The sequence below is a fragment of the Rhinatrema bivittatum genome, chromosome 15, assembly GCF_901001135.1.
Source record: "Rhinatrema bivittatum chromosome 15, aRhiBiv1.1, whole genome shotgun sequence".
NCBI classification, from domain to species: domain Eukaryota; kingdom Metazoa; phylum Chordata; class Amphibia; order Gymnophiona; family Rhinatrematidae; genus Rhinatrema; species Rhinatrema bivittatum.
In genome coordinates this window covers 44,189,617-44,207,353 of record NC_042629.1, presented here as the reverse complement: position 1 = coordinate 44,207,353, position 17,737 = coordinate 44,189,617, and the positions used below count along the sequence as shown (strand labels likewise).

Sequence of the window (17,737 nt, the reverse complement as noted above, 5' to 3'; positions counted from 1 at the left end):
GATGGGAAAAAATAAGGGGATCCCGTTTCTGTGTAACCACTTACAACTCCTAGATATTTGGAGAATTTTACATCCAGAGGATTCAGACTATACTCATGTCTCCCGGGCCCACCTGACTCTGTCGCAGATAGATTACAATCTTTTCTCAATGGGGGGGGGGGGGGCTTAGCCCAGGTACAACAGGCGGAGATCGGGTTGCTGGAATTTTCCAACCATTCCATTATTTGGATGAGGTGAAATGGGGGGCAAGCCACATAGGTGGAGGTTCCCTTCACATTTGGCTGCCGATCCGGACTTCCAGGCCTACCTTACAGATAAGTGGGTGGAATATATATCAAACAATAGTCAGCATAAAACCTCTCCACTACTGTTTTGGAACGCAGGCAAGGTAGAGATGAGGGGGGACATAACCGCTTATGTGATCAGGAAAAACAAGTTGCTTAACCAGCATATACAGGAACTGGAGAGGGAATTACGGACGGTTAAGGCCCAGTTAATCAAACATCCCTCTGAACATAATAAAAAGTCATATAGAGAGGTGTTAATCTCCCTAAACAGCTATATCCACCAGAGAACGGAGAGAACTATGATGTATGCATCACATCGTCTATATCGCTACGGCAGTAAGGCAGGAAAATTACTAGCAGCTTTAGTTAAGGCTCAAAGGGGACAAACCTTTATTAATGCTCTAGCTGCGGGAGTAAGTCATAGTTCCACTGCATCAATATGTGACATTTTCAGGGCTTTTTACGAGACCCTATATAGTGCAGAGGTGGTGAAGGAGGCAGACGCCCAGGAGAGGACATTCTTTCAGGGGGTTGTCCTTACCAAGCATGTCCCCCGTACAGTTGGAATGGCTCAATAGGCCAACTGGAGTTCAGGAGATTGAAGCTGGGATTAAGGTTAGCCCTGCTCACAAGACCCCAGGACCTGATGGGTTCAATGCGGAGTACTACAAGATATTGTGTAAGGAAATGGGAATGGACCTACGGGAATACTTTCAGATGGCAAAGGAGCAAGGGGCATTTCCGAAGGAAGCAACATTGACATATATTACTGTTCTTCCTACTGGGGGGTAAAGATCCGTTACAACCAGCTTCATATCTCCCCATCTCCTTAGCGAAACAATTTGGTATCAAAATTCAATAAGATCATTGCCGCCCAACTGCATGGGGTTCTGCCCTCTCTGATATCTGGAGAACAGGCTGGGTTCGTCAAGAGCAGGGCCTCCAGCAAACACATTATCCATCTCTGGACAGCAATGTCACAATGTAAAGCGAGAGGAACACCGGCATTGATAGTGGGGTTCAATGCAGAAATGGCGTTTGACCGTGTGGCGTGGCCCTATCTGTTCTCGGTATTGCAGCAATATGGGATAGCAGGGGATATTGTACGCCTTATCTCTCTATTATATCAGGCCTCATTGTCCTCTATTCTGGCCAATGGAGACATATCACAAAGCTTTGACATACAGCGCGGGATCCAACAAGGGTACCTACTGTCTCCCCTGCTCTATATCTTATCCTTGGACCCCTTACTGAGGAAAATTGCGGCAGACCCGAGAATTGGGGGCTTTGAGATTCAGGGAGAGACTTTCAAAATTGCTGCATTTGCAGATGATGTGCTGGTGTTTTTAACGGACCCATGATCTTTGCCGAGGGTCATGGAGCTCCAGCAGCAATTTGGAATCTTTTCGGGCATCAAAATTAGTCTTGACAAGTCAGAGGCATTAGATGTCACGGGCTCCCTTAAACACCTTTGGTTGGACCCCTTCCCACTCCAGTGGGTGGACAGAGAGATGAAGTATCTGGGCATTAAGATTCCCACTAACATTGATAATATCTATCGCTGCAATAGAATGCCGTTACTCAGCAAAACAAAGGAGCGATTAGAGCACTGGAGAACGCTCCCCCTGTCAGTAAGTGGAAGAATTCAGTTATTTAAAATGGTGGAGCTTCCACGCTGGCTTTATGTCCTTCAAATGCTACCCGTGTGGCTCCTAAAGAAACATGTGAAAGACTTGGAAAGGTGTCTGGGTGTTTTCCAGTGGAGAGGGAAGTGAGCGAAGGTTACACTGTCAATCTTACAGCTCCCCTGGGAAAAAGGGGGGATGGATTGCCCGAATCTACACGATTATAACCTAGCATGCCTCCTCCGACATGGTCGGGATTGCCTACTGAGCTCGGAGACTCACACACCCCTTGGCCTCCTCCAGGCTTGTGGTGGTCCCCTTAAACTCCAGAACTTCCTGCATATTTCTGGGGTAGATATACCCACAGCAGGCTCCCGTAACCAATTTCTAGTCAGTTGCCGGATGGCATGGCGCAGCTTGTGCCACAAACTTGGGGCATCATGGGAAATGTCGCCCTTTATTTCACTACCCGGGCATCCCAAATTCCATCCAGGGTATGGGTGTTCGGTGTTAAATATGTGGGAGGCCAAGGGACTGGAATTCCTTCCTCAATACTTGCAGAAGGATACTGGAAGGGTACTCCCCTTTGACACATTGCGACGGGAATATGACCTTTCTCATAAAGAGTTATACATGTACTTACAGGTTAGACACTTTATTGAATATGATTTATTGCCAAGATCCAGAATACCCAATGTTCCCATTTTTGTCAAATTCTTCTCCACGCCGACAGGTCAGCAAACGACATGTGCCTCTCTAAAGAGGGCGCTCGGGGGAATCAAAGTTCCAGGTCAGCTACTGGAGCTTGCAGGGCGATGGAACCCCTGAGATTCTGGGGTGGTGTTTTGTGGGCATTAAACAGGTCTCTGACAATGTGTTACTGAGGGAAACCCAATACAAATTTCTTAAGACAGCTGTACATATCCCGTAGTTGAGCCTATAAGGCCAAATTGATAAATAGTAACATCTTGTAATACATGCAGATGTTTATATCTTTCGTGTTCTGGTTAATTATTGGAAAAATTGAAAATAAAAGATACATTAAAAAAGGGGGGGATTCCACATTGTTATTGACTTTTACAATCATCTTCAGCTCTCAAATGGCACGGAAATATAAATCCGTTTTCTGTAGCAAAAAAAACACCACAATTGTTTAATTTTTCTATATTTTATCTATTCAAGACCTACCTCTTTTAGTCTTCCAGCATCTTAGTCAGATCTGCCAACTCCACCCACTGTCAGTCAAGCCAGCCTTCAATGTATCTGCCATAGGCTAGTATTGGCCAAGGGAACTATGACCAGGAAAAAGTCATTTCTTCCCATTTTTAATTCTTGGAAAGTTATCGTTTAAAAGGAAGTTTTGTTTATCAAGACCGCATAGCTTCATACATATAAAAAAAAATGCTCCCCAAGGGTGCATCATGTAGCTCTCTCCTCCCTTCCTGGCACAATATACATATAGATACCACTAGGAGAATGCAGGCCAAGACATGTTTTGTGTTGTGTTGTTTAGGAGTTGATTTTCGTTGTTAATGTTTTCAAATTATTTTTTTTACGTTTGTAAATAGTGCGCTAAAAACAAAGAAGAAAAATGTCGCTTTGTAAAGAAATACTGTGTTTCAAATGAACACACATCCCTAGAAATCACACACACATTCATACAACCCTCTCATGCTCTTCCTTCACTAACCTCCACTGCAGCCCTCCCTTCCCAAAACCAACCCAATCCCCTACAGCTCGCTCTCCCACCCGTGCCCATGCTTCACAGGGAAGTCTCCTCCTCAGTGCCCCAGACAGAGCTGACACTACCTGCTCCTATCCCTTCAGTTTTGCCCAAGGGCCATGAAAATCCACTCACCAAGCAGATATCCAAAACTCTGCCCGTTCCCATTTGTAGAATACGGAAATTCAGAAAGGAAATATCTGTCTCATCACAATATCCTACCATTCACTCCTGACTGCGGAGTATTTGCAAGCTAGCTTTCTGTCTTCTGACCTAAATTGTCTCATATAATTTTTTAGTCAGTACCCCCACCATGCCCTCCAACTCCTAACTTCCTTCCACCTCTCCTCCGATCCCCTCACTAGCATCCAAATTGAAACCCTTCTCACCCACCTGACCTGATCCCATCTTCTTTGATGCAGAATATAGCAGCAGAAACATGGTGCCTCCAACTAGGTCCTGTGCAGCTCACAGCTGGAGAGCCTAATTTTGAACTGCGGTAGCTGCCATAGTGCAGCGTACTTCAAAGCACGACGCTCCAGCCCCAGGCGGCATAGGAAGAGAGAGTTCCAGGCACAGCATTCCTGCTTCTATAACACTGTTTTAAGGAAGCTGCAATCAGCACAGGTGGGTTAGATAGAGACCTGTGGCAAAACAGTGGAGGAGGAATTAAGTTGACTTAGAGCAGAGCTTTCCAAAGTGTGTGTCGGGACACATTAGTCTGTCGCCTGTAGTGTGGAGGTGTGTCGCCCGGTCCACAGGGCCGGCGGAAGCAGGGAACTATAGCAGGAAGATCAGCGGGCAGTGGTGGAGCTTACATCACCACGGCCCGAAGAAAAGGGTCACGTTCACTCCTCCTCCTTCCTGCCTGTGCAGCCCTGGAAGAAAAACATTGCTGGAGCCGCGTGGGCAGGAAGGAGGAGGAGCATCTGCTGCGTACAGAAGAAGAGCAGCATTAATGGGCCGTTGCGGATCCCACGTCGCGACGGCCCGAGAAGAGGAGGAAACCCGATAGCAGGGCTGCTGCAGATCCCATGTCACGGCCAGGGAAGATCAGGGCCTCTGAAGAGCCCATCCTTCGGCAAACCGTGCAGAGGGACAACATGTGCCAGTGAGAGCCTGTGCTTGAGCAAGAGAGCATGTAGGAGTGAGAGAGCCTGTGTGTGTGAGAGTGAGACAGCATGTGCACGAGAGAGACAGTATGTATGTATGTATGAGAGAGAGGCATGTGAGAGTGAGAGCTGTGGATGTGTGAGATTGCATGTGAGTGAGAGCCTGTGTGTGTGAGAATGTGTGAGATAGCGTGTGAGAATGAGAACCTGATTGCGTGTTTGAGGGAAGACAGATGGAGAGAAAAGAAATAGAAAAAAAGACCCTGTAAAAGGAATTGGCAAAAAAACAAGAAAGGAAAGGTGGAAAAAAAAGCCTGTGACCAACCGATTAGAAAACTAAGATCAGACAGCAAAGGTAAAAAAAAAAATTACTTTTTAGTGATTGGCAAATGTAATCTTTGGGAATGTGCAAGAGTAGCACTTTCTCTATGCCGATCTCACAATGTACGAGATCAGCATGGAGAAAGTGGAAGCCTGCAAATATTTATTATGAGATAGGTTGTGTTGTGAAACATTTTATTTATGTATATATTTAAGGAAACATACATAAATTGTTGAAATACATTTTGTTCGTTTAACCTTTAACTTCTGGTTTGCTGGTAGACTGAATTACTGTGTCACAAAATTATGTTTGTCTAAAAAGTGTGTCACCAACATGAAAAGTTTGGAAAGCTCTGACTTAGAGAATAGCCACTGCTATTACTAGCAACAGTATAGACGTAGTTTTTGGGTACTTTCAGGTTCTTATGGCCTGGATTGGTCACTGTTGGAAACAGGATGCTGGGCTTGATGGACCCTTGGTCTGACCCAGTATGGCATGTTCTTATGTTCTACAGAAAGGACTGAATTTTGAGGACCTTCCTGAGGCATCAAAGGAGACTATGGGCCCCTGCTCTTGGTCTCCTTCCCAACAAGGCTCACATGCAGCATGGCTGCAGAAGATTTTAATAGTTAGAGCAGTGGACTATGAACCAAGGAAGCCAGGATTCAAGTCCTGCTGCCACTCCTTGCAACCTTGGGAAAGTCACTTTATGCTCCATTGCTTCAGGTACAAACAGGTTGTGAGCTTTCTGGGGACAGAGAAATACCTACAGTACCTAAATGTAATCTGCTCTGAAATGTCTGAAAGGCAGGATATAAATCAAATAAATAATTTGTGCTAAATAAATTAACCAGTGTCAGTTAAATGTTATTCTATTCCTATAGCTACTGCAAAACCTTATCTGATGATCCCAAGGGTTAGGCTGAGCATGGAAAGAATAGTTTTAGAGGTTGACTGAACTGGCCCAGAAGTGAGGCCCCTTCTCAGCCAAGACTAAGAACTTGTAGAGCCTATCTTGCAGGACGTTGTCAACCCCTATGTAATCAGCAGACAGGATAGCCACACTCAGGATCCTTGGCTGAAGCCTTATCATCAGGAGCACTGCAGCATGCCAAAGCTGCACAACAAAGGGGTGTCTTCCCTTGGACAGTATTTTCTTGGTGGTATTGAGATAGGGGGAAAAAAGGAAAGCAAAGACTTTTGCATCTCCAGCTATCCCTACATTATTGGAGGGCCTATGGACAACCACCTGGTTCAAATCGAGGCATTTCTAGATGGTGAACTTCTAGAGTCTTCAGGTGAGGCCTCGCTAAGCTTCGTAGCCCCTTCCCCACCACCCGACCTATTTCTTTTACTACATGTTTTGGGCAATGGAGATCTTATATAATCAGAAGCAACTCCTCTAGGAGGTCTTACTGCCACTCCTACTACCAGTTTCTTGGGACTACGTATGAAGCAAGTATCAACTCGTGACCCAAAACTGGTAGCTTCCACCTCAAACTGTTGGAAGAGCTAAGATAGCCCTATCCCACAGGGAATGAAAATAACTGTAGCATTGCCAATCCCTGTCCAGTAGTTGACAACTCTTTGCTGGGGGTTTCTGGAAGAGTGGATTGCAGTGGCCCTGCGGAGCCTGGAGAAGCGACTTTAAAGGATATTTGGAACATAGCAACTAGAATAGAAGCTACAACGAGCCACTTTCTTTCTCAATTATCTGCCTTTTCTGTAGAGGCTGCATCTAAAATGGCTAAGATTAATAGAGTCTTAAATTTGGAAAAGCAATATCTACCTATATCTGACTCAATTTCTAATACACATCAATCGACGTCTTTATAGTCAGTCATTCTAAGAATGAATCCTTTGAAAATATTTTGAGAGCTAAAAATCTTCAGATTCTAACTTTTCCAAAGTCTAGATTTACAGCGGAGTAGGGAAATTCCTCTCTTGAAATGTTTCTATGCCCCAGAAGTTAAAAAGCAGATGGATAAAGAAGGGGGAATAGATGTTTTATGTCATTTAATAGCTCGAATGTTTTGGATTTTATTATGGATCCTCAGAACCACTCCGATTGTCATCTTTGTGGCTGAAATAAACAGAGATTTGATTCTTCATCAATACTTCAAGTATAAGATAGAGAAATTTTGTGGAGCTACTGTCTAGATCTTTCCAGATGTCACTAGAGAGAGACAGTGGTGGAGAAGAGCCTTTTTGGCACTGAAATCTAAGGTTCAGTCGATGGGGGTTTTGTTTTATTTAAAGGTTCCTTGTAAATGCCTTATTACCCACCAGGGTAACAAACATCTTCACCAATCTCTCTCAACTGGAATCCTTTATTAGGGATAAAAGTAGTGGGAATCTTTCTGTCAAATAGGTAATGTATGTGATCCTGGGATTATTAATAGATTTTGTAATCGACAATGATATATATATATATTTGCCCTTACATTGACTCCATAATGTGGACTTGGAGAATGAGCAAGATCATTTATATTTCTTTTACTGTTTTTCCCTTGATATTTCCTAATTAAGCCCATTCTTTTCTTGTACACTGTATGTTTAAAAGCCAATAAAGGAAAAAAAAGAACTTGTACAATAGGGGAAGGTTAACAGCTTGCCACTCGATACCAGAGAGGCCACAATGCCATAGCCATTGCCAAAGGAGGATTAAATCTCCTACTGGAAAAACAATTTTCCTGTCATCAGAGAAGGAAATCTATACAAAACCGCGCTGAATCAATTTACTAATCACCTTGAAACTTTAAATGTCCAAAAAGCTCAAACTCAACAATCTATCAAGTCCAATTTTTTTTTGCTATGCACAATCCCTCGCCATGTGGGCAACATAACCTGGAAAACAAGGTTTGACCTGGGTGCGTGTTGGGTGCCATTTGATAATTTTCTTCTATGCTGCTTGAAATAGGATAAATGTTTGGAAATAAATAGATTAAATTGATAAATGACTCTCTAAAAGGACAGCCACTCATTGGACATTTAAGTATACTTTCACAACCATAAGGGTCAATTTACATATCCTGAAAAATGGAACAGCATTAATGGAAAGACAACACAGAACACATATTATAGTAGAGTGATTATCAAATTAGCCCACCACCAAAAGCACTTTTTATTCATAAAAATACACATTTTAAAGTAAATCTGCTCCCAGTCTAACAGAAGTTCTCCTGGGTAGTGCAAATAAAAGCTAATGTTAGTATAAAATTGCATTTTCAGCTTGCAAGGAGCATGTTTACATCAGAATGGCCTCCTTCCAGGTGAGTACCTTATGCAGGGGCATAGAAGGCATACAACAACTGGCGGCAGGAGGACGGAGGATATTTCCCATTTACATTTTGGAAATTGGCTAGAACAGTTGTGAAAAATTAGCCTGCCATTCTTGCTGCTCTTTACCAATTTGTTAAAGAAAAAACAAAACAAAACAAAAAAAAACCTTCTCTTAGGATACATAGTATTAAACAAGATGAGGAAAGTAAACACAACAGAAACAGCATGTGTTGTATTGCTCTTGATTGTATTATTTTCAAGTTTTGGGAACTTCTTTGGGCTTGACTATGTCTAAGGAAGGCGGTATAAAACTATAAACACATAACACTATCAGGAGACACTCTGGGGCCAATGCAATACAGTGTGCTCAGCCGAACGCACAGTTAACCTGCAGTTGGACGCGGGTTGAAGAGGCGCTAACTAATCCCCTCATGCAATATTAAGTAGGAGGAAAAACAAAACTAAATAAACAAAACAAAAAAAAAAAAAAAGCACCGTCGGGCATAGGAAACGGACGCTCAACTGACAAACGTCCGTTTCCTGAACCCCCTGGCTGTGCAGCATCTGTTTTCCTAACCGGCGGACAGCCGATGCCGATCGGATTCTCGTTAGCAAGGAAGTGCTAGGGGTGCGCAAGCAATCCTAGCGCCTCCTTGCTAACACAACCCCCAATTTAAATATTGCATGGCGTCCCCAGGAGAGGTGCCTGGGAGCGCGTCAAGAAAGCAGGCCCCTTTAAAGGTGATTCAAATGTTTGTTACAGCTCTCCAGCCTGGGACAGACTTTTCTATGATTTCCTGTAATGGAAAACTATTGTCTATACATTTCCTTTCAATTAGCATTTGCTATTTTGACAGTTAATGTCATAAAACATTCATACTGTACAAATTTTGCATACTTCTGTATTATAGTGCAAGTAATCTCAAAAAGGGAAAACTATTATGCTTCACACATTCTGAAAAATCACACAAAGTAAATACAGCAAAAATAATTACATAAACTACACATAATTTTCCAGTATGCATGAGGCATGGGAAATGGTTTACAGACAGGTTTCTAAAATTCTTCTGACCACATGCTTTATTACCTATCAGTGTTCCTTCTCCATTTCAGTCCAGTGGCGCCATGTGGACCGAGCGGGGATCACTTATCACATTAGGTTTTTTGCCGCACCCACAGCCCTGTCAGATGGGACTAGGGATGCTGCTGAGGCATGGTGGGGAGGGAGTGTCATTCGTCATGCAGAGACAAAAGCTGACTTTAAGGCCCATGATTACAGAGTTCTGGAGAGAGCCCTGGCACATGGCCCCCAGACACAGACTGGTGCTACAATGATTGGACTGCAAGTGGGGAGGAATGTACAAACAGAGCAAAAATAAAAACCCTCCCCAGGTAGATGTGAATGCAGACTCAAGGTGCTATATCCCAGCCTCATTTCTGAATGAGCTGAGAGCCCCCCCCCCCCCAAAAAAAAACCAACCCATATCACCAAGTAACACCTTGTGGGTATCATCATCAAATCCCATTTTGTTCTATGCCAGACCAAAATGAGACATATTAGTAAGTCACAAAGGGAAGCAAAGTACATTTAAAATCATCAAGAAGATAATCCAGAAAAAAAAAAACCCCACAGGGGATAGCACAGGTTTTCCCATTCAACACAGGCAAAGATGTATGGTTCTGTGCCTTCTTTCTATTCAATTAATTCCCAAATGACTGCAGAATGATGGGCTATATATCAAAAACAGAGCAGATCATCAAATCCCACAAAATAAAATAAAGCTTTCCAGTGCTTCAGACGTAGCATCTGGGAACCTCCTCTGAAATGGACTCAAGACTGGATACCTAGGAGAAAAAGATGCTATTGTTAAACTCACTGAGCGTATTCAGTAGTATTTTTGTGGCCGTCTTCTTCAAAACAGACATAAAGCTAAAGGTAGTAAGCAGGGGCTCAGAAACAAATAGGCCGCTTATGTCAGGGCCGAGGCAAAGATCCAGAGAGAAGGGAAGATGTCAGCTCTAACACACAAGCAAAAGCCAGGAGTGATCTAGAAAAACAGTCCAATTTCACTATCAAAATTAGCCTACGTTAACACATCACTTTCCATACAACCAGTCTGGAAATGTGTGAGATCATACTAATCTCTTCAGAGACACAAGGCTGTAGGATATCGCCAGCACCAAGATGCAGTGTCCATTTCTTCAGGGCAGCAACTGCATCTCAGGCTCTACTATCGGCATAAAAGATGCTTTCTTTCCAAGTGAACACTACAACTGAAATCTGCCTGCAATCTAGAAATGGACCAGCTTTTTATTCAGTAATGAGACCCAGTCCTTAAGCCTTACATATCAACTGAGGACAGTTTCATATCTAGAGCCATTTTAGAGGAAAAACATCAAGGAGGTTAAAAAAAATGGCCCTCTTTACTGGAAGCCGAATCATAATATATTTTGGCTTCCCTGTAAAATGCAGGGGGGTGGCATCTGAAGTTGTGAATCTGAAAGTAAAAAGGACCAAAAAAAAAAGGAAAGAAACTGAAATGGAGAAGGAAAAAGAAAGTTGGCCAGATGCACCAATAGCTTATAAAACTTTTTTTTTTTAATTTCAACACCACATAACAAATAGAAAATAACTTAATAAAGCTTGCAGAAAATAAAGCTAATTCTGTTTCAGTTTGGGATTTTTTGACCAGTTTCCTCCTGCTCCTTTGTATTTTCAGCTCACTTGGAATCAGAGCTGGGATCTGACACCAGGAGCCTTCATTCACAATTATCCAGAGATTTTTTTTCCCCCTATTTAACACCCCTTCCTAATGTACCTAGTCCAGTCATTATGGCAACAGTCCTCAGCCAGGATCTAGGCACCAGGATTCCTTCTGGAACCTTGCGATCACGAGCCCTAAATCAGAGCAGCAGGGCTCCCTTTTAAGCAATGGCCATGACTCCCTTTTTCCCACTGAGGCCTATCAACACTGCCTCCACAGCACCCCAGCCCACATGAGCAGCGAAAGACCAGACTCTGGGATCAAACTGAGGTAGTGCACACCACTGCCACTGAGCCTCCAGGTCTGATGGTCTTTTGTTATTTTGAATGAAGTCCTGACTGCATCCCACACACATCTGAAAGATGTGCTTCCATACACAAAATCAGAGGGTGCACCTCAACGCAAGATGACATTTTTGTCTCCCTCTTCTGCATGAATCTTTACTTTATTAGAATTTATTATCTGCCTTTTTGAACGGCTGCTCACCAAAATTGGAGAATAGCAGCTTAATCCATTAAGATGCTACAATTTGGATAAATAAAGCAGAGAGCTCCAGTATCACAGGTAGGTAAAACAATAGAGATACCATAAATAGGTAAACAAGGGTGCAATAACTTGCAATAAATATGCAAATAATTGATTGATTGTGATATAGTCTAGAGTCCTAGGTATGCTGTAGGGAGTGAAGTATATAGGAGAGGAACAAGGGGTGACCTGGTGTTGGGCTCTTCTAGGATGCCCAACTATTGGCCAAGCTCATTAAAGGTGTGATAGAAAAGAAATGCAAAGCAATTCGTGGGAGTGCTTTTATTCTAAGTTTTTCATGTTTTTTAAATTATGTTACATCAGTAAGGTCTATGGAAGAACAGAATTTCAGATACTTGCTTTCATATAGCTATACCTGTCCTGAAAATGTGGCTGCTGTAGGTTGAATGGTTCGGGAGATAATATGTAGACAAATAGAAAAGCAAAGCAAACATATGATATGGATAAAAAAAAAGTGCTAAAAACATAAAACAAGCAGGAAATACCAAGATGTTTTACTAAGAGAAAATGATGTACTTACTAAGGTGTTACACTGTAATAGTCTTCTGGTGTCACTGTTTTGATCCCACCAAAATAGTCCAAGACCCAGATGTTAGTGATATTCAGTTTGGCGAAAAACCAGCCATGGTCTGGAGGCCAACTAGCCATCTCAGGGTGCCGAGTGAACAATGCCAGCTTTGCAAAGTCCATCTCAGTATCATTCACCTAGCCAATTAAGAAACACTATACATAAGTGACCATGTAACTTCACAAGTACACTTTCTTTATGGAATCAAATATTTATTTGGGATTGTCAAGCCCTGGATATTCAAATTAAAAGGCCAGTCAACCTTTCCACCTGTCTTCCCCCCCCCCCCCCCTCCCCCCAAATTGGACACATCGATAACACCTCTGGTCTAGACTTCGGTTCAGAAAAAGGTATAATCATGAGACCCAAGAGCCCAATGGTATTCCAAAACTAATGAGACAGGCATTTTCTAGACTCCTAGTTCTGTGCTCCAAGCATTACCCTGCCTCTCCACCTGTTTTGTTGACTTAATACAATAAACTAAACTTGATTGTTTTATTAGCTTTTCCAACTGCCAATGTTTGTAAATGTGCTTTCTTATTATAAAACAGCAGCAGAGTTGCATGAAACAGCATTTTCGTGGAGCCCTCTCAGCTGAATAGTATATTTTACTTCCTACGGGCTTTTTGCCTGCATCACTGTTCAACTATGTACCTTCTCAATGCTCCCAGACAGGATTATATGAGCACAGAGAGGGCTCTGGGGGTCATAGCCTTCCTTCTTGCAGTAATAGGTTTGTGCCAAGGACATGGTCAGGGAAGCATTCGGGTTCACCTGAAATAAACAGAAGACAAAACAATTACAAAGGTGACGCATTCCCATCTACTTAAAGATAAGCTTTCCCAGAAAATAAAAGCTACTGGACCAAAGTCTAGGCCTATTTACAGTTACAGAAAATTTTAAAAATAAATAAAAGTAACTACACCTACCCAATAACAATTAAAATATCATTCAGTTTTCAGAAATGCAGTGAAACTATATCAAGTTACATTGCAAAAATGAACTTCTAGTGAATAAAAATGTAAATTAAAGTGAAATATATTGCTGGAAGAGTAATCTGTTATATGAATATATTTTCAGAGTGCCAAGACATCAGCCCCAATCCTGATGGAAGCAGTTCTCATTTAGATCAAAATCAACCAGTGCAAGACTGAACAGATATGCTGGTCCCAGAGAAAGCTACGTTGTGAGACCTTTTACGGAGCCCACAAAAAATTATCTAATCACGCATGGGATTGTTCTGAAGGAAAGACTTATGTGACCTCAATGTGAAATTGTACAAGCAGGAAAAATGTAAAAGGGAAGTAAACATAAAAACACACAATGCTGAAGAACTGAACTAGATTCTTAAAAGAAAACAAAAACCTTCTTCGGAAACTCACATGCCACCTACTTAAGAGGATCAAATTACAGACCTGTAGATTCTTTATCCAGGTTCACAGTCCCAGATGGAGTTCAGAATTCTATCTTAGTTTAGTGAGAGCTACATTTAGGATGGAGAATTCACTCTCTCTCAAGTTCATCCTAACTGGTGAGCACATCAAGGTACTGCAAAGTTGGAAATGAGTACAGGTCAACTCTTTATCTAATGCATAGATTTGAAAGAGACTTTGTTCTTGAAAGCTGAAATGATTTGCCCTTAACCAGTGTCTCAGATCCACTCCTAGAATTCAGAGCACACCAGTTAGGATGAATCTGAGTGTGAATTCTCCATCCTAAATGTAGATCTCACTAAATTAAGATAGAATTCTGGACTTCACCTGGGACTGTGAACCTGGATAAAGAATCTACAGGTCTGTAATTTGATCTTATAATTAAGGAAGTGGTTGCAAAGAAGGTTTTTGTTTTCTTTTAAGATTCTAGTTCAGTCCTTCAGCTGCTTTTCTGTACACTTTCCCGGTGCCGACAGAAATTAATGCCTACCTTTGGGTAGGCACTAATTTCTGAAAGTAAAATGTGCAGCTTGGCTGCACGTTTTACTTAGTGAATCGTGCAGGAATAACTAATAGGGCCATCAACATGCATTTGCATGTTGCGGGTGCTATTAGTTTCAGGGGGGGGGGGGGTTGGACGCGCATTTTCGACTGAATAAGGGGTAAAGCTAGCGCGTCAAAAACGGGCATCCAAACGCTCCATGTCCGCTGGAGTGCACTCAACTGTATCGGCCTGTTAGCTCTTGTGTAACCTGCTGCTCTGGCCACGGATGCCTCCCTTCCTGTGGGTGTCAGTCTCAGATCAGCTTTCTGCACAGCAGTGCTCCATAGATGTCACCTAAAGGGCGCCCTACAGTTTAAAAAGCTGATCAGAGACTGAAGGATGTGGGAAGGATGGCTGGAGAAGCAGACTACAAAAGAACCAGGCTGCCAGATTTTTTCAGGACATGGAGTATAAATTAAAAGATGTTACTGTACTAGCAAAACTGCCAACTTTGTCTAATTGGCATTGCTCAACTTTTACTGATATTTTGCTAACACAGCAACACGTGTAATATGCAAACTCATCTAAAACATGTACAAAAAATAAGCTGAATCACTGTGCTTTAGGATTATCAGTTTTTACCAGATCTCACATGACAGAAATGTGTTAAGCAAGCAATGAAGGCACAGCTCCCTCACCGGCTACGGTGCACGATCACCACATCCAATAATATGAAGGGAAAAAAAAAAAGTCATGATATATCAGGTGGTTCAATAAAAGGTGTGACTGCCTGCAAAGAGTCCAGTTTTCTCCTGGTCATCTCAGCCCAGGGTCAACCACAGAGGCTGACCTGGTTTTTGCCTTAATTTCCCAGGAAGTACAACTCCGGGCATGCACTGAGGATCAGCTGATCCGAGGTGAACCCTGTCCCGGCCGCCGCTCACCTGCAAGTCCTGCACGGAGATCTCGAGGGCGGTGAGGTAGAGGTAGGGCACCCCGCTGCCGCGCCCCTGCGGCCCGTCGCTCACCGAAAAGACGTTGGCGAAGGGCTGGCCGCGCACCGGCTCGTGGCTGGCCAGGGTGGCCAGGGCGCCCCAGTCGCAGCGGTGAGCCACGAAGCGAGCCACCCGCGCCGTCTCGTTGCGCGGCGGCAGGGCGGAGGCGGCGCCCAGGCTCAGCAGGGACAGGAGCAGGAGCCCGCGGGACGGCGCTCCGGGGCCGGCAGACATCTCTCCGGTCACTGGCCACAGCCGAGCTAGGACTGGCCACTCGCAACGGCCGCCAGGCTCGAGACCCTCCCACCGCCGGCCGCGAGCCCGAGGGAGGCGGAGCACGAGGCCGCCGCCGGCCAATGGATGCTCCCCTCGCGCGATAGCCAATCACGAGCCGCGGGAGGGGCCTGAGCCAGAAGTGGAAGGTAAATAACTCGGGTTAGGTTTTGCGTTCCCTGGCCCCTCCGTCCTCGGACAGCACTGCGGGTGCGATGTCACGTGTTAGAGCTTGGGGGCTTGCAAATGTTTCGTGGTTTATTATTACTGTTATTATACTGATCCCTATTATGCAGTGACGGGGGAAGAAGGGTATTCTGAAAGTAAAAACTCCGACCATGCTTGTTACTTCGTGACATGTAGAAGACGGCTGAAAAAGACCATTTGGCCCATCCAGTCTGCCCTGTTGGTCAACACCGCTGCAGGAGTGTCTGCTGCCATGACAGTCACTCTAGTGCTTGCAGTGCAAGCAAGGAGCTGGCTGTACACTAACAGGTGAATTTTCAAGAGTTGCACATATAAATGTAACATACTATCGTAGCAAGTCTCAAAAGCCGAGATTTCTGCTAGCAACCTTTGGATTTTTCCTTATACAACGTGACATCTTTGGTATCACCTTGAATCAGACTCTCTACAGTGAATTTATTGTGATACCCTTTACCTTCATTTGTTTTGGTCATACCATGACAGTAATGAACCTCACTTGTAAACCAGGTCAGACCAAGATCTATCAAGTCCAGCATCTTGTCTCTGACAGTGGCCTCTCTGAGTCACAGATATCTAGCAGATCCCAAAAAATAGATCTGTTTCTTGTTATTCACTTTCAGAGATAGCAATAGTATATATATATATTTATTTTTTTTTAGTCTACTTGGCTAATAATGTTTTATGGACTATTCCTCCAGAAACTTGTCCAAAGCTCTTTAAACCCTGCTATGCTAGTTGCTTTGACCACATCTTCTGGTAAAAGATTCCACAGCTTGAGTGAAACGGTACTTTGTACAATTTGTTTTAAATCTGTTGATTGTTATTTTCATGGAATGTTCCCTTGTTTTAGTATTATTTTAATTTCCTTTCTTTACTTGTTCCACTCCACATTATTTGATAAAGTTCTATCATGTTCTTTCCAAGCTAAAGGAAGGACCCTAGCTTGTGTAGCCTCTCATCATAAGGGAGCTGTGCCATTACTTTTCTCATTTTTCTTGCCTTCCTCTACACTTTTTCTGCCATGATTTTTTTTTTAGATATACAACCAAAACTGCACACAGTAGTCAAGGCAAGGTCACACCATGGATCGATACAGAGGTAATATGATATTTTCTGTTTTATTCTCTATTCCTTTTTGGATCATTCCTAACATTATATTTTCTTTTTTTTTTTTTTTTTTACTGCTGCCACACACTCAGCTGAAGATTTTAATGAATTGTCCACAAGGATTCCAAAGTCCTTTTCCTGAGTGGTGACTCCCAATATGGAACCCAGCATCGTGTACCTGAGTTGGGATTATTTTTTCCTATGTGCATCACTTGGTACTTTTCCACATTAAATTTCATCTGCCATTCAAATGCCCAGTTTCTTAGTCTCACAAGGTCCTTCTGTAGCTCCACCCAATCCACTGCTGTTTTAACAGTTTCAGATTTGATCACCTCACTCATTGTTCTCTTTTCCAGAATATTTATGAATATGTTGTACAGCACAGATCCCAGAAGAGATCCCTGTGGTACTCCATTAATGCCTTTCTCCATTTGGAAAACTGACCATTTCATCCTAATCTCTGTTTCCTGTCTTTTAACCATTTACCAAGTCACAATAGCACACTGTCTCCTGGCCCATGACTTTTTAATTTCCTCAGGAGTCTCTGCAAAATGCAGCCACTCATAAGGGGCCAATGCAAAATACATTGCCTGTAAAGCCTCTTAGTGCAAATCTTATATGTATATGCCATGGGCCATGGCTACTGGTCTAGTCAGGGCCTGAATCAAAGTATAGGTCAGGAGCAATGAGGAATCAAAGTAGGCCTTACATTTCTTTTGTAACATTTTTCACATACTTTACTTGCCCATAAAAAGGGAGGCAAGCTCACGTTATGTTCCAAACTTTGCACTGGGACTTACCACCAGGGGTTGTACTAATCCACAAAATTTCAGGCCCCTGAGAGGTGTTGGGCTGCAGCACCTGGACGAAATGGTCATTTTAGGTTGCGCGGAGCATGGCACTCAGAGGTGACCTCCATTCAACTGCCTCTAGCTCTCCAACCAATGGAGATCCAGGTGAAATATTTAGTATGGATTTGTTTGAGACCCTAGAGAACATCCGTGCAAA

At 43.1% G+C, this 17,737-nt stretch overlaps 1 protein-coding gene and 1 long non-coding RNA gene across 3 annotated transcripts; one reads left to right on the top strand and one right to left on the bottom strand.

Annotated features, from left to right (window-relative positions):
• Positions 1 to 8,147: 8,147 nt before the first annotated feature.
• CREG1 (cellular repressor of E1A stimulated genes 1) lies at positions 8,148 to 15,462 on the bottom strand. Of its 2 annotated transcripts, XM_029578004.1 has the most exons (4): positions 15,092 to 15,459; positions 12,885 to 13,004; positions 12,183 to 12,367; positions 8,148 to 10,196 (listed from the first exon to the last, which is right to left on the bottom strand). In XM_029578004.1, coding segments are annotated over exons 1-4 (591 nt in total). In that variant the 5' UTR covers positions 15,377 to 15,459; the 3' UTR covers positions 8,148 to 10,195. The 2 variants fall into 2 exon arrangements, with proteins under 2 accessions (XP_029433864.1, XP_029433865.1); XM_029578005.1 differs by lacking the exon at positions 8,148 to 10,196 and having other exon boundaries at positions 12,182 to 12,367; positions 15,092 to 15,462.
• Positions 15,463 to 15,474: 12 nt separating this feature from the next.
• On the top strand, positions 15,475 to 16,955 carry LOC115076478. The gene is made up of 3 exons (XR_003852775.1): positions 15,475 to 15,910; positions 16,660 to 16,720; positions 16,822 to 16,955. It is a non-coding gene; the product is annotated as an uncharacterized LOC115076478 (long non-coding RNA).
• Positions 16,956 to 17,737: the final 782 nt, after the last annotated feature.